The sequence below is a fragment of the Salmo trutta genome, chromosome 3 (assembly GCF_901001165.1).
Source record: "Salmo trutta chromosome 3, fSalTru1.1, whole genome shotgun sequence".
Taxonomy (NCBI): Eukaryota; Metazoa; Chordata; class Actinopteri; order Salmoniformes; family Salmonidae; genus Salmo; species Salmo trutta.
This window is the reverse complement of record NC_042959.1, coordinates 55,568,280-55,585,172: the sequence shown is the minus strand read 5'-3', so window position 1 is coordinate 55,585,172 and position 16,893 is coordinate 55,568,280. Positions and strand designations below refer to the sequence as shown.

The 16,893-nt window shown below is 42.5% G+C and overlaps 1 protein-coding gene across 1 annotated transcript; it reads right to left on the bottom strand.

Annotated features, from left to right (window-relative positions):
* Window positions 1–4,366: 4,366 nt before the first annotated feature.
* On the bottom strand, window positions 4,367–15,563 carry tp53inp1 (tumor protein p53 inducible nuclear protein 1). Its single transcript, XM_029741222.1, has 4 exons — window positions 15,294–15,563; window positions 12,609–12,925; window positions 5,805–6,270; window positions 4,367–4,660 (listed from the first exon to the last, which is right to left on the bottom strand). The coding sequence occupies exons 2-4, from the start codon at window positions 12,733–12,735 to the stop codon at window positions 4,399–4,401; spliced, it is 855 nt and encodes a 284-aa protein (XP_029597082.1). The 5' UTR covers window positions 12,736–12,925; window positions 15,294–15,563; the 3' UTR covers window positions 4,367–4,398.
* Window positions 15,564–16,893: the final 1,330 nt, after the last annotated feature.

Sequence of the window (16,893 nt, the reverse complement as noted above, 5' to 3'; positions counted from 1 at the left end):
CTGGTGGCATTGTCATGCTGGAGGGTCATGTCAGGAAGGGTACCACATGAGGGAGGAGGATGTCTTCCGTTGAGAGCGTTGATATTGCCTGCAATGACAACAAGCTTAGTCCGATGATGCTGTGACACACTGCCCCAGACCATGACGGGCCCTGCACCTCCAAATCGATCCCGCTCCAGAGTACAGGCCTCGGTGTGACGCTCATTCCTTTGACGATAAACGCGAATCCAACCATCACCCCTGGTGAGACAAAACCGCAACTCGTCAGTGAAGAGCACTTTCATTTTGCCAGTCCTGTCTGGTCCAGCGACGGTGGGTTTGTGCACGTAGGCGGCGTTGTTGCCGGTGATGTCTGGTGAGGACCTGTCTGAGCACTGATGGAGGGATTGTGCGTTTCTGGTGTAACTCGGGCAGTTGTTGTTGCCATCCTGTACCTGTCCCGCAGGTGTGAGGTTCGGATGTACCGATCCTGTGCAGGTGTTGTTACACGTGGTCTGCCACTGCGAGGATGATCAGCTGTCCATCCTGTCTCCCTGTAGCTCTGTCTTAGGCGTCTCACAGTACGGACATTGCAATTTATTGCCCTGGCCACATCTGCAGTCCTCATGCCTCCTTGCAGCATGGCTAAGGCACGTTCAAGCAGATGAGCAAGGACCCTGGGCATCTTTCTTTTGGTGTTTTTCAGAGTCAGTAGAAAGGCCTCTTTAGTGTCCTAAGTTTTCATAACTGTGACCTTAATTGCCTACTGTCTGTAAGTATGTAAGTGTCTTAACGACCGTTCCACAGGTGCATGTTCATTAATTGCTTATAGTTCATTGAACAAGCATGGGAAACAGTGTTTAAACCCTTTACAATGAAGATCTGTGAAGTTATTTGGATTTTTAATTATTATCTTTTTAAGACAGGGTCCTGAAAAAGGGATGTTTCTTTTTTTGCTGAGTTTAGTTATTGAAGATCTTCCTGCCAACTACTTTGCTCTGTTGTGATTGGTCAAACATTTGTGATAACTTGTTCAATTGTTTGATGAAGTCCATATTTTAAACATTTTATTAGGCTTTAATATTGCTGTGCAAAGCTGTTATGTGCTCTTTATTCAGAACTCATGAGAATGTCATACTGAAAGTAACATCATAGCTGTCTCAGCTCAGTGCTATAAAGGGCTTGTTTTGGAAATATAGTCTAGGCTGGCTGGCAGGTCTTTCTTGCAAAAGAGATTTCATCATAGTTTAATAAACCTGGTAGAATAAAGGTTAAATTGATCAAATGGACAGAAACGGAAGAGTATGTGTATGAAAACATTTATTGTAGACTGTGGCTTACATCATGACAACAGATCATGTATTACAGTTTTAGAACAGACTACCACATTCTCATTTGCAAATTTTGCTGAGCATAAAATCAGAGTGAATTGATCTCTCACACATCCAAAATACAAATAATGCGATCAGTTAAGTAGATAAATAACAGTTAACGCTTAAATTCCTACACTTTTTTGGCAAAGTGCTGTATTATTCCAGTAAACTAAATCAAAGCAAAAGTCTAACACGTAGTAAAAAAAAAATGCCACCAAATATTCTTCACACAGGAGAAAACAGGTTTGCTACATTTGTGTATAAAAGCTGTACATGGGCTGGGTTGTTCACAAAGAGAAGCTACCTCCTGTGTGCATAGTTGATTTGCTTTTGTATGTGTTGTCCCTTTGGACAACATTTCAAGTTCTTCATTAATGCATTGTCATTATACTGTTTAACCTGGAAGGCACGTGATCCACAACAAATTCAAGGCATAAAACAAAATACAAATCCCTGTTATTATCATCAAGAGCTCATACAGACAGCTGAGGACAAAACAAAATGGCTCCTTCCAGCTTCACACATCAAAAATGAGGACTTAGCCATCTCCTCCATTCCCTTCGTCCTGTTGCCCGTGTCACAACAATGCAGTACAAAAATTGACGCGTCAAATGATGCAAGTTTCGCAATCTGAGACATCTGAAAATAAAAAAGATACACAAATACAATGACTAGGCTTAAATCACTTCACTATAATCAGTTTACAACTATATAGACAAAACCAAACAAAACCACCTTAGTGCTTCTTAATGCTATCACGCTAAATACATCTGAGTATGTATGTACTTATTGGGGGAAATACACAGTACAAAAGAAACAGATGATATTAGGTCATAATATAAGGTCATAATAATATTAGGTCATGTAAATGATTGAGTTTGCCCTGGATACTTGACTTTTAGAGGTTCTGTGAAACTTAAAATAGGCTACTTAGGTGTTTGAATTGTGTCTCTCTGTGCTTTCTTACCACAAGAGCGCACAGATTCATGTTGTCACAAACTTGACCATTTCAGAACACAAAGTCTCCAATTTGCAAACATTGTTAAAGTAAAGAAGAATAAACTGTAAAAGCAAAAACAATAGTAATATAAACTATTGCAAGGTTAGAGTTTGCCGCTACTTTTTTGGTTGACATTTTAACATAATATTACTAAGTTATGTAACTAAGCAAATAAAGAACAGGGTAAATATCTAATTCAAAACAATGGAAAGTACACAGAAAGAATATATAAACAAAAATGAAAAAGACTTATAGTTTCACTCCATCTTGGGGTTATAACAGTCGATTGAGAGAGTAGGAGTTCATTTTCACAGTCCTTGGACAAGCAAACGTTCAAATTCAATTTTCTCGAGATGCACACGATTCTTTTAAAAGGTCAATCATTGATCACAAACATTACCACAAGGCAAATCACACTATGACAAATTTGGAAGGTCTCCAGTATGTACAAAGACGATTAACATCCGTCAAGTAATCTGCATTTTAGTAAAGTGTAAAGGTGATTGGCTATGACCCTGAGAAGTGGACTGCAGATTTAGAACAAACAATGAGAGATAAGATATACAAACACACTTTTTTCTGTTTTCTAGCGCTATACAACCATGCAACAAATCACACCCTAACATAGTCAAATCGCTGCTTACAAAACATAGCTATGTAGATAAACGCTCATACTAACTTCATACTGATATGTAATATACGTTTTTTTTATTTAAAAAAATATTGGACGTTTTTTTTTAAATACATTTTACATTTATTTTTCATCTTAAATTCTACTTTTATAACAAGGCGTTTAGTGATATTTAACCCAGTATTTGACCAACATTTTCTCAAACAATATTGTGAAAGTACTGAATTACTAAGTTCAAGGCAGGTTCACCCTTAGTCAAGAGAGGGGGGTGATGATTTTGAAAAGTAAGTTGTGGCCATCAGAATGACAAATTATATTAGTTTGCCATGAAGTGATAGAGGAAGCAATTTCATTGGAGGGACATGAGAAACAACTTTGTTAAACTGTCCTAATTACAAGTGAAAGACATGCTCCTTTTCTAAATGCCTACTCCTACTCTAAAGACATCACAGTCATTCTATTAAGACACAAACCCTCTTCTGATAGCACACAACCACTCTATGACAGCATACAACAACTCAATGACATCACTTATAATGTCACTATGACAGCATACAAGCAACTCCATGATATCAATCAATGACATCACACAACCATTCTATGGCAGCATACAGCCACACTATGACATCACACAACCATTGCAGAGTGGGTGAAAGCGGAGAGTGTTACCACAGGTGTAATATCTGATTGAACCAGTCTCTCCCAGTTACCATGTGGTGGTGGGGACCTGCAGCGGAGTAAAGTGACCTATGGCATTGATTCTAAAGGAGTCCTCATCACGTCTCTTCATTCCAGAGTGGAGGATCGGTGGATGGAGGGAAGATTTTTTTTATTTATTTATTTTTTATTTTATTTTACCGTTATTTTACCAGGTAAGTTGACTGAGAACACATTCTCATTTACAGCAACGACCTGGGGAATAGTTACAGGGGAGAGGAGGGGGATGAATGAGCCAATTGTAAGCTGGGGATGATTAGACAGCCGTGATGGTATGAGTGCCAGATTGGGAATTTAGCCAGGACACCGGGGTTAACACCCCTACTCTTAATAAGTGCAATGGGATCTTTAATGACCTCAGAGAGTCAGGACACCCGTTTAACATCCCATCCTAAAGACGGCACCCTACACAGGGCAGTGTCCCCAATCACTGCCCTGGGGCATTGGGATATTTTTTAGACCAGAGGAAAGAGTGCCTCCTACTGGCCCTCCAATACCACTTCCAGCAGCATCTGGTCTCCCATCCAGGGACTGACCAGGACCAACCCTGCTTAGCATCAGAAGCAAGCCAGCAGTTGGATGCAGGGTGGTATGCTGCTGGCTTGGAGAGCATGTTGCAGGATGAACTCTTTTCGTTGATCCAGGTTGAGACAGATGGATGAATTGATGGATGGAGGGTAAGGGATAGGGCCAGGACCTCAGTAGTTGAGGTGCCTCTGGCCAGGCTGGTGTAGATAGGTGGGGGTTGTCTTGGCCTGCTTGGCCCCTCCAGTACGCAGCAGGTTGAGGCGACGTAGGGCGTTGCGGGAGAGGAGCTGGTGCTGGGCGGCCCCACGTACCCTTTGGGCCAGGCGTCCGTGCTGCTGGGCCTGGTCTAGGAGGCCTGAGGCCCGGGCTGAGACGGCTGCCGCATAGCAGCCAGCATGGAGCCCGGCTCTGCGCTGCACTACCGTCTCTGGCCTATAGGGGGAGACAGGAAGGGGGCTGGACTGGTTAATCCATTTTTTTTATTTTTAAATTTCCGCCTAAAATGACATACCTAAATCTAACTACCTGTCAGGACCTGAAGCAAGGATATGCATATTCTTGATACCATTTTAAAAGGAAACACTTTGACGTTTGTGTAAATGTGAAATTAATGTAGGAGAATATTTTTTACATTCACATTTTTTCATCTAACCTTCATTTAACTAGGCAGGTCAGTTAAGAACAAATTCTTATTTACAATGACGGCCTACCGGGTAACAGTGGGTTAACTGCCTTGTTCAGGGGCAGAAAGACAGATTTTTACCTTGTCAGCTCGTGGATTTGATCCAGCAACCTTTCAGTTACTGGCCCAACGCTCAAACCACTAGGCTACCTGCCGCCCCAAAAATATTATATTATATAACACATTAGATCTAACATCTAACAAATTTAACTCATTAGACATGTTTGTTTTTTTCTCCATCATTGAAATGCAAGAATAAGGCCATCATATAATATTGCAGTTTAGGCGCAATTTAGATTAGATGGCAGCAGTGTGTGTGCAATGTTTCAGATTGATCCAGTGGAGCATTGCAATACTGGACAATATTTTGCATCAAGTCTGCCCAAATGTGCCAAATTGGTTAATTGATACATTTTGAAGTACATAACTATAGAGAACATACATTTTTTTTGTTTACACACTCCCAGGAATGTCATACATGATGGATCATTAGCTTACACACATCTGGGACCCTCAGGATGACAAATCAGAGCAAGATTACTGAATGTAAGTACATTATTTACCTTCAGAGGTGAATGTATCAAACCAGTTGCCGTGAAAAGTTTGTTGTTGTGCACTCCTCAAACAATAGCATGGTATTTTTTCACTGTAATAGCTACTGTAAATTGGGCAGTGCAGTTAGATTAACAAGAATGTACGTTTTCTGCTCATATAAGACATGTCTATGTCCTGGGAAATGTTCTTGTTACTTACAACGTCATGCTAATCACATTAGTGCACGTTAGCTCAACCGTCCTGGAATAGGGACACCGATCCCGTAGAGGTTAAGCATAAATTCACTAAATGTAGGTGATGAAACACTACTGCCAGAATTTTTGCAGCAACAAATCCTACCTGTGGCAGGGGATGTCAAGCGAACGTCGTCCAGGCTCCTTGACCACTGCGGCAGGTGCGTCAACAAGGGGGAGGCAGAGATTGAGGTTGAGGGAGAGTCGTGGGGGACAGTGGGTGGTGTACACAGACATGCTGGGGTGTTCTATCAGCAGGTTCTCCAGGGGGCTGGTCTCTAGTACCATAGGCTTGCCCCTCCTCCCCCCGCTGAAGCAGGGTGGGGGAGTGACGAACCAGCTCTCCTCTAGAGAACAGGCCTCCAGGCACTGGAAACCCCCCTCTTCCTCCTCCTCCTCTTCCTCGGGACCCCCATCCTCGGTGTCGGCGGTGGAGTCCAGGGAGGAGCAGGAGGCATAGCGGATGGGGGAGCTGGCGATGGGAGAGGGGACGACCACAAGGTCCTCTTCCTCCTCCGAAGTCAGATCCACCTCAGACAGGCCATCACCACAGGGGCTAGAGCAGGCCTCGGCTGGGGAGAAAGGCAGGGATTGGTTAGGATACATCAGCACAATTAACATTTAAATAAGAAATGGAAAGTTTCTGTTTGCCAAAGCATGTAGGCTATATGTGTGACAATGTGTTTTACAACCAAATTCCCTGTAGCAAAATGTAAAAATGCAATATGGTCTTGAGCTCAACCTGGGTGGGATAACAACTCATATGCAATACCCTAACATGACTTTAGGGGGCAATGTGGCACAGAAAATGGCTTTAGCGATCAAAACAAAAACCATCTTTTCCCCTGATCCATAGGTGTCAAAGCCCTACAGGCACAGAGCAGTGTTCTGTCTGTCAGAATAACATGCCTGACCCAAGATACTATAGTGTGTGTGTGCGCAAGAGCTGTCACTCATAGGATCAAGCAGCTTCAGCAACTCCCTCTACCAAACTGCTGCCAAATGCTTTCCAGACTTTCCCAACTCTAGAATGCACCAAAACACATTTTTCCACTAGCTAACTATCTCAAAAGGATAGGAGAGAAACTAAGTTTCAATAGAATAAAGCTAATCAAGTTAAATGAGGTGGTTTGGCTGGAGCGAGAAGTTGCATTCACTGCATCCCTGGGCTATATACATTTACATTTAAGTCATTTAGCAGACGCTCTTATCCAGAGCGACTTACAAATTGGTGCATTCACCTTATGATATATAGCATGTCTTGCTTTGAGACTCGGTGGTGTTACTGTCAATAGTGCACTAATAAGTCAGAATAATACACTGCCATATGGGAAATATGATGGAAAAAGCAACTTGATACCAGATGGGAATCAAAGCCAGCAGATTGCTGTTTGGTTTCCCATTATACTAAAAATAGCCTGCACGGACGTCTGGCCAAAACTTCATTCCTGGGCAAAGTTTAAAGCTGACTGTCTTTTTTTGGACAGAATCTCTGATAAACAGCTGAGTGTGTGTATTAACAGTGTTCTTTGTGTATTAACAGTGTTCTTTGTGTATTAACAGCGTTCTCTGTGTATTAACAGCGTTCTCTGTGCATAACAGCGTTCTCTGTGCATAACAGCGTTCTCTGTGCATAACAGCGTTCTCTGTGCATAACAGCGTTCTCTGTGCATAACAGCGTTCTCTGTGTGTGTATTGGATGTGTTCCCTTGTGTGTATGATCATGAAAGTTTTCCTCCCTTTCCTTTTCAGACGATGTGTGTATAGATGTGTTGTGTTCCTCAGAGTGTGTTCATTTCTGAGTGTGTTCATTTCTGAGTGTGTTATGGTGTATATGTGTGATATAAATACACCCACTCCCAAGGACACCAGTTCCCATTCTCATCTTTCTCTGTCACGCATGTCAGCAGCAGTGCAGCCACCTTGTTTACTCAAAAAAATAAAAATAGTAAATCTCATCTGTGCCGACACACACCCTTAGCTTAGCCGCTAAGCAACGCAGCAGAACCATAAAACGGCTTACATTCCTCATCACTGTCTCTGTAAGGCTAATTAGGACCTGTAATCCTCTCACCATCCACCTTGTGTGTGTGTGTGTGTGTGTGTGTGTGTGTACGCAGGAAGGGGAAGGAAAGCAGTCTACACTATTGATATAATAGATTAGCAGTTTAGAAGAAGTAGGAGACTAGTGCAACTTGAGGTGTTGAAGTGTGCCAGGAATACAGCGGGTACAAACTAAGTAGTACACACTTTAAGTGTGTGGAACCAATCCCTACTGTAAAATAGGTCATGGTACTGTAGTCTGTGCAAGAAAGAATGATTCAACGCTTTCAGAGACAAAACATCTGACCTCAAGTGTCTGCTTACTGCATTCACTCTAACAGTTCTATAAAACAAACACGTAATAAAGGGTTTATGATACCATGTATCATCTGATAGAGATTCACTATAAAATGATCAGATGAATCATTATTCTATGATCATGTAGTAACAAAGGGTTATAACAGTTTTGGTAAGGCTACAGAGTGCTGGACTGTAGGGTAATATATAAACCACCTGTTTGTAAAGCATTATGAATGCTTTTATAGGCATTGAAGCATTTACATGGAACACCTGTAATGAATGATGTCACATGGTTTATGAACACATTGTCAGCCTTAATGCATTTTCCAAAGGTTGTCGTAAGAGGCCATGAGCTACATATGTAAGACAAGTCGTATAACGAATTATGGCGTGATAGACGACACTATGAATGCATTAATCCCAGCTGGTTTGGGTCATAGACAGTGTTACCGACTGGGGGCAATTCTGGAGGGGAATTCTGCTGGGCTGTCTGCCGACACGTCTCACTCCTCCAGAAGGGCAACTCTACCGGGCCTCTTTATCTTCCTCCCCTTAGCCCCCCCATGCTTTTGTTTGACCCGATTACAGACATATTGCCCATACACAGCCCCATATCCCTTCCACCACCCTCCCCTCCCCCATACAGAAGTGGGCCAGCAGGATTCAGTCTCTCACACATTGAATATTCACACACATGTGGAATATGAGATGTGTCAGGGACAGACGGGCTGGATGCACTCCCTTCCCCCCAAAGAACAAGTATGTGCCAGGTGTGTGTGTGTGTGTGTGTGTGTTATTGAGCAGCATTTATATACTGTATATGTATAGAACCATGCATGTATGGGCTCACGTGTATTTGTTTTTGTGTGTATGGATATTGGGAACCTTGCCAGGGCTTAGAGTAGCATCCTTGTGTCTGCATTTGTGAATACAGGCGAACTTAGGTTGCATCGGTTTATGGAGACTACAAGGCACCTAAGGATTGCATAGCCAAGCAGTTTGATAAGGTCAGTTCATAGATGCTTATGAGATGTAATATCTGATAATATGCTCACATGGAAAAACAAACGCTGCAGTGGCATATAATCATACTACACCGGCTCCGACGCTTGTTGGACGTGGCAGGGCTTGCAAACTATTACAGACTACAAAGGGAAGCACAGCCGAGAGCTGCCCAGTGACACGAGCTAAATAACTTCTATACTCGCTTTGAGGCAAGTAACACTGAAACATGCATGAGAGCATCAGCTGTTCCCGATGACTGTTTGATCACACTCTCTGTAGCCGATGCGAGTAAGACCTTTAACCTATTGAGGACAGACGTTCCGCTAGCGGAACCCCGTTACGCCTGCGGAACCCCTAGCCAACAGCATCGCACGGTGCGAAATACAAAACCAACTAAATTACCACAATTCAATTTTCTCAAACAATAAACTATTTTACACCATTTTAAAGATAAGACTCTCGTTAATCTAACCCCATTGTCCGATTTCAAAAAGGCTTTACAGCGAAAGCAAAACATTAGATTATGTTAGGAGAGTACATAGACACAAATAATCACACAGCCATTTTCCAAGCAAGCATATATATCATATAAACCCAAACCACAGCTAAATGCAGCACTAACCTTTTATGATCTTCATCAGATGACACTCCTAGGACATTATGTTATACAATACATGCATGTTTTGTTCAATCAAGTTCATATTTATATCAAAAACCAGCTTTTTACATTAGCATGTGATGTTCAGAACTAGCATACCCACCGAAAACTTCCGATGAATTTACTAAATTACTCATGAAAAACGTTGACAAAATACATAACAATTATTTGAAAGAATTATAGATACAGAACTCCTTTATGCAATCGCGGTGTCATATTTTAAAATAGCTTTTCGGCGAAAGCACATTTTGCAATATTCTGAGTACATAGCTCGGCCATCACGGCTAGCTATTTTGACACCCACCAAGTTTGGGGCTCACTAAACTCAGAATTACTATAAGACAAATTGGATTACCTTTGCTGTTCTTCATCAGAATGCACTCCCAGCACTTCAACAACAAATGTTGTTTTGGTTCCAAATAATCCATAGTTATATTAAAATAGCTCCGTTTTGTTTGTGCGTTCAGGTCACTATCCGAAGGGTGACGTGCGAGCACATTTTGTGACAAAAAAATTCTAAATATTCCATTACCGTACTTAGAAGCATGTCAAACGCTGTTTAAAATCAATTTTTATGCCATTTTTCTCGTAAAATAGCGATAATATTCCAACCGGGCAACGTTGTATTCATTCAAAGGCTGAAAGAAAAAAATTGAGTAGTCTCGTGACTGCGCATCTCCAGTCTCACTGTTCCCAGGCTGACCACTTACAAACTCTCCTGCTGTTCTTCGCCCAGACAGCAGACACCCCATTCCACTTTCTGGCGGCTTTAGAGAGCCAATGGAAGCCTTAGAAAATGTCACGTTACAGCACAGATGCTGTATTTTCGATAGAGATGCAACAGAAGGACAACAAATTGTCAGACAGAGCACTTCCTGTATGGAATCTTCTCAGGTTTTGGCCTGCCATATGAGTTCTGTTATACTCACAGACACCATTCAAACAGTTTTAGAAACTTTAGAGTGTTTTCTATCAAAATCTACTAATTATGTGCATATTCTACTTTCTGGGCAGGAGTAGTAACCAGATTAAATCGGGTACGTTTTTTATCCAGCCGTGAAAATACTGCCACCGTTCCCAAAGAAGTTAAACAGGTCAACATTCACAAGGCCGCAGGGCCAGATGGATTACCAGGATGTGTACTCCGAGCATGCGCTGAACTGGCAAGTGTCTTCACTAACATTTCAACCTCTCCCTGTCGGAGTCTGTAATACCAACATGTTTCAAGCAGACCACCATAGTCCCTGTGCCCAAGAACACTAAGGTAACCTGCCTAAATGACTTCCGACCCGTAGCACTCATGTCTGTAGCCATGAAACGCTTTGAAAGGCTGGTCATGGATCACATCAACACCATTATCCCAGAAACGCAAGACCCACTCCAATTTGCATACCGCACCAACAGATCCACAGATTATGTAATCTCTATTGTACTCCACACTGCACTTTCACACCTATGTGAGAATGCTATTCATTGACTACAGCTCAGTATTCAACACCATTGTGCCCTCAAAGCTAAGAACCCTGGGACTAAACACCTCCCTCTGCAACTGGATCCTGGACTTCCTGACAACCCATCCGCCACGCTGATCCTCAACAGGAGAGCCCCTCAGGGGTGCGTGCTCAGTCCCTTACTGGACTCCCTGTTCACTCATGACTGCACGGCCAGGCACGACTCCAACACCATCATTAAGGTAGGCCTGATCACCGACAATGATGAGACAGCCTATAGGGAGGAGGTCAGAGACCTGACTGTGTGGTGCAAGGACAACAACCTCTCCCTCAACGTGATCAAGACAAAGGAGATGATTGTGGACTACAGGAAAAGGAGGACCAAGCACGCCCCCATTCTCATCGACGGGGCTGTAGTGGAGCAGGTTGAGAGCTTCAAGTTCCTTGACGTCCACATCACCAACAAACGAACATGGTCCAAGCACACCAAGACAGTCGTGAAGAGGGCACGACAAAACTTATTCCCCCTTCAGGAGACTGAAAAAATTGGGCATGGATCCACAGATCCTCGAAATGTTTTAAAGCTGCACCGTCGAGGCCATCCTGACGGGTTGCATCACTGCCTGATATGGCAACTGCTCAGCCTCCGACCGCAAGGCACTACAGTGGGCAGTGCGTACGGCCCAGTACATCACCGGTGCCAAGCTTCCTGTCATCCAAGACCTCCATACCAGGCGGTGTCAGAGGAAGGCCCTAAAAATTGTCAAAGACTCCAGCCACCCTAGTCATAGAGTGTTCTCTCTGCTACTGCACGGCAAGCGGTACCGGAGCTCCAGGTCCAGGAAGCTTCTAAACAGCTTCTACCCCCAAGCCATAAGACTCCTGAACAGCTAATCAAATGGCTACCCACACTTTTTGCATTGCCCCCCCCCCCCCTTCTACACTGCTGCTACTCTCTGTTATTATCTATGCATAGTCACTTTAATAACTTTACCTACATGTACATATTACCTCGACACCAGTGCCCCCGCACATTGACTCTGTACCGGTACCCCCTGTATATAGCCACACTATTGTCATTTACCGCTCCTCTTTAATTATTTGTTATTCTTATCTCTTGCTTTTTCTAAAAGATATTTTCTTAAAACAGCATTGTTGGTTAAGGGCTTGTAAGTAAGCATTTCACTGTAAGGTACCTGTTGTATTCGGCACATTTGATCAGTTTACTTTTAAAAAGGTAGTGAAGTTCCCACCATGTGACTGTATGGAAATGATGCTCACTGTTGAACCCATCTGAACCGTTTTGTACATGGATTTCAGGAGGTTATGGTGTGCGAGGGTTTGTTTGTGTTTAGAGTGTGTATTTGCATTTTTGTTTGTGTATTTTAGTGTTTATGTCTGTGTATGTTTCTTCTGTGTGTGTCTGTGTACGTGTGTATGTTCTGAAACTCACCCAGATAGTCCACCAGGATCCACTCTTCATCCTCCTCCTTCTGGCCAAAGCCCTGTTCTCCAGGGCCTCCCCCGCTCACCTTCTCCACATCGTCCCCAAACAGGACACTGGTGAGCCTCTGGAACATACTGGGACTCCTCGGGGGAGCACGGAGGGACCAAGGGGGGGCTGAGCGGTGCGAGGACGGGGAACAGGCGTTTTGGTCATCAGCTGCAGGTGCTAAAGTGCTTCAATAAGGTACAGATGTCTATCATCTGAGGGGAGCTGTGTAAAGTCTGGTCATAGCTCACCTTAACGTGTGCAAAACTACAAAGGACCTGAGAGACAAAAGGGGAGGGGGAGAAAGAGAATAAGTCGTTGTGATCTTGAGTGACACGTTTGAGACCATATACATGAGCTTATAAAGACCTGTGTGAAAAGGGAGGGGAGAGATGCATACAAATATCCTTTGGCTTTTGGGCAATTGGCAGGAGGAAAACATGGGTCAGACTGAACTGGAAGGACATCTGTGTTTATTTCTGGCTTACTAGTTTTTGAGGACAGTCCAATATAAAACACTCTCTGCCAATAAATAGGTTTCCTATATCTTTAATACTCCATAATAAAACATATAAAAGGGTAGCCAGATCACTCACAACTGTCACAAACTTCAAAGAGGCACCGTATGTGGTCGTAAATGTTTACAGGTGTGGGTATTATTTGCCTATCTACCAGACATCCCTCATAAAGGCAATTATGGAAATAGACCCATCATCAACTAGCTGCCAACTGACATAGACATACTGGCCAAATATGTGTGTGCCTAATAGGTCTGTAACCTAGCAGCTTGTTCACTGATAGGGTGGTCCTTTATAGAACACACACTATAGTGCTGAATCTTCACCTAGGGATCAACTCTCTGTGACCATACAGCCCAGTATTGGTGGTATAGGCCTGACCTTTCTTTGCAATTAGACCTCCAGTCCCACTGACTAGAGTGTAAAAAGCCAGACAGCACTTGTCTGCTGATAAAGTTAACTACTGCCCCCACACTGACACACCAGGGATACAGCGCAGCAGTGACGCTGTTTTCAGGTCATACATTATGACCCCTGACCTGAAGCAAGATCAGTGATACACAACAGCCATTATTCTGCCAGACAATATTGAATTCCTGCTGTGAAGCCACATTTGTCAGTGCAATTGTAAACTATGAGTTCTATGCATGTACACATTTATGGTAAACAAATACAGAGCAGTGCAGCCAATAATTCGAGATCTGTGGGTTTGTAAGATCTGAAAAGCTGAGAGAACTACAGTAGCTTATTTATGATAATGTTCAAAAAGATCAAGATAGCTGTTTGGTAGACCTGACACAAAAACTGAAACCTGGTCTGCCAGGTAGGCTACAGGCAAACACACGTTATGTCAGAATTACAGGTTTGTCCTATATTACTTAACATCAGACATATTCGTCAGAAGATGTGGATAAGAGCGTCTGCTAAATGACTTAAATGTAAATGTAAGATGTGTAGGCTGCAAACGAATGCAAACACGTCGTTCTTTGATTTAATGTCCTCTTATTTGTTAGATTCAACGACAAAGAAAATGAACAGCTGTGCTATGAGGTTGAGGGATTGAGGGCTTTTCTATGGGACTTTATCTACAGTATGTCCAATACGCAACCGGGTTATAATCTCCTGCACCTGTTCGTCCTCAACAAAATCCCGCTTGCAAGCTGTTTTCTTCCCAGAACGGTGGCTCGATTCAGATAGCAAACACGGAGGGGGGTTGAAGAAGCGTCGTGATACTAGGCCCATTTAAAAGGCAGAATAGTATTATTTACGGAATGAAACGGTGGGTTATGTGAGAGCTCACTGGATAATCTTTTCTTGTCGTATGTATTTGAATGGTTGGTTGGTGGTTGGAGGCCTGTCGTCGACACCTTGGAACAGAGAACGTTAGGAGCCGTAACGATTACGTCATATGGATAGATATTCTCCATGAGTGTTCCACCCAGAGCAAAATGCCTGATATTGGCTCTAATAAAACAAATAAATCACTGAAAATATGAATAAAATGTTCAGTTAGTGTCTGTTCAACGTGCTTCCACATCTACATTGCCTGCTCTCTGGGGTTTTAGGCTCGGTTTCTGTATAAGCACTTTGTACAACTGCTGATGTACAAATGGCTTTAAAAACATTTTATTGATTGAGTTACATGAAAAACGGCACATTTTAGGTTCAATAACAACTTCAAATCGTGGTAGGCTGTCTGCTTGCAGGATGATTTGTTGACTAGCATACAAGCGGAGGGTGTATAGCGTAACCCTACACCTCTTAGGCGGGTCGCAGCTCCTACAATGTTCAACTGCCAGCAAAGTTTAACTTAAAAAGTACAATTCTGTTTTGTGCATATAAATAACTCCTCCTTCAATAGATAGGTAGACATCTAGACCTTGCCATTTTAATAACTTTTCATTAGACTGTGGTCTGACTCTTATTTGGCAAAAATGGGCCGAGAATCTTATTTTTGCTACACAAAACACTGTTGGTGCATAAAAACTGTGGAAATAGGCTATGTATTTGTGCTAAACCGTACTCGTGGAAATAAAGACATGTCAACAATGGCCGATAATTGAATTGAAAAAGAGAACTGTGTGTTCTTTCAACAACAGACAACAAAGAGACCCCCCCAAAAACTCACCTGCGAACAGCAAAGGACGGATATTTAGTGATAAAATCCTTAAGACTTTGAGGTAGATTGTATCTTTTCGAGAATATAAAAAAAGTTTTCTTCGCAGAAGAAATTTAGTACATGGACCTTTGTTTTCGGAACAACACAGTTCGTTACTTTTCCGAGCCTTTCCGAGGTCCCACTGTTCCCTTTGTTATTGTTGAGGGGAACTAACAGCTGATCGGAGTGACGTGTTTTCGGGCAGCCTATGGGAGGGCCCTGTATCAAATCTGTAAGCCAATCATACGCCGCCGTTGACTCTGACAGACTGTCACCAACGCACGTGACCCACCCCAGAGAAAGACAAGACTTGGCTAAGCCCAGCCCACAGGTTTTTGGGAGTGCTTTTCAAAAAGTATGTCTTCAAACTTGTCAAAATATTTAACTAGGCACCCTTACTTCCTGTGTTGTGTAAAATAGCGGCCATGTGTTTCCTTTTTTTTTTTTACCATTTACCGGCTTAATTAATCAAGCTTTATGGACAGCAGGCTATAAATTAACAATATTGTAACATGCTTTATACCATGTTAATACAATGCTTATAACCCTATGTTATATAACTGTCTATAAAGGGTCAATGAAGTCATCCTGTAACATTTCCTTCGCTCAATAAACATCTCCCCTTAGTCCAGTGACAGTCAAATGCGAAGGTGACATTATCAAAAGTATCAAAACACAAAATTTCACCGTGAGGTGACTAAATTGCTTCTTTACATGCATAAGAATAAAAGCTAATTTAGGAGCGTGGGACCATGTTACAAAGCAATGACAGCTCTGCACCCTCCCTAAAAGGATACATTCAATAATGAAAAATATAGATTTTAACCTTACACCAAGTTTGTTGTTGCAATCACTAAAATTAGATGGATGGATGTCTCCTCTGTTGGGACAGAATGGGACACAAACAAAAAGGATCCAGACAAAGGAAGAGGGGATAAAAATATGGCAGTGCACTCAATACATAGTATGTAGGTCACCAGTGAGGGGTACAACAAAGCACCCCCTTCCCTCAAGCGGTGCAAATTGGGAAAAGGGACCTGACCCAAGACATGGCACACCAACCCCCATACATAAACCGGATTAAGGACAGTTTGTACAAAGGACCTCCTGGGGCTGGTTGCACCAGTTGGTCGTACATGGGTCGTAACTCTACGGCCAACGTAAAATGTTCTGGATTGCTGGCCCAGTATTCCATTAGGGTGAAAGTAAGACTGAAATTCACAGTGGGCATATAGATAGGAAATAAAGAAAGACATAAGTGTCTAATAAGTAAGCCAAACACAACTAATATAAAATAAATACCAGTAGAAAATCGTTATTGAGGCTAGAAAACACACCTCAATTTGGCTAACATTTCCCGAGCCTTGTAGACTATTCAAATGGACATTCCGTGAAAACCCCCAAAAATGACTGATTTATCAAGACGAGTCCCCACGCTTGTATCAAAGCAGCACAATAACTCTGAAATTATTGCTGACCACACACACACACACACACACACGCCATTTAAAACAGTTGGATGACTGGGAGTTTCTGTAACAATATGATAAATGCCTTCAATGGCATTAGC

Coding starts and splice junctions, on each gene's coding strand:
- tp53inp1 (XM_029741222.1), bottom strand. CDS start 12,735: ATGTTCCAGAGGCTCACCAGTGTCCTGTTTGGGGACGATGTGGAGAAG. Junction 6,271..12,608: donor GATCCTGGTGGACTATCTGG/GTGAGTTTCAGA, acceptor CTTTCTCCCCAG/CCGAGGCCTGCTCTAGCCCC. Junction 4,661..5,804: donor CTTGACATCCCCTGCCACAG/GTAGGATTTGTT, acceptor CTCCCCCTATAG/GCCAGAGACGGTAGTGCAGC.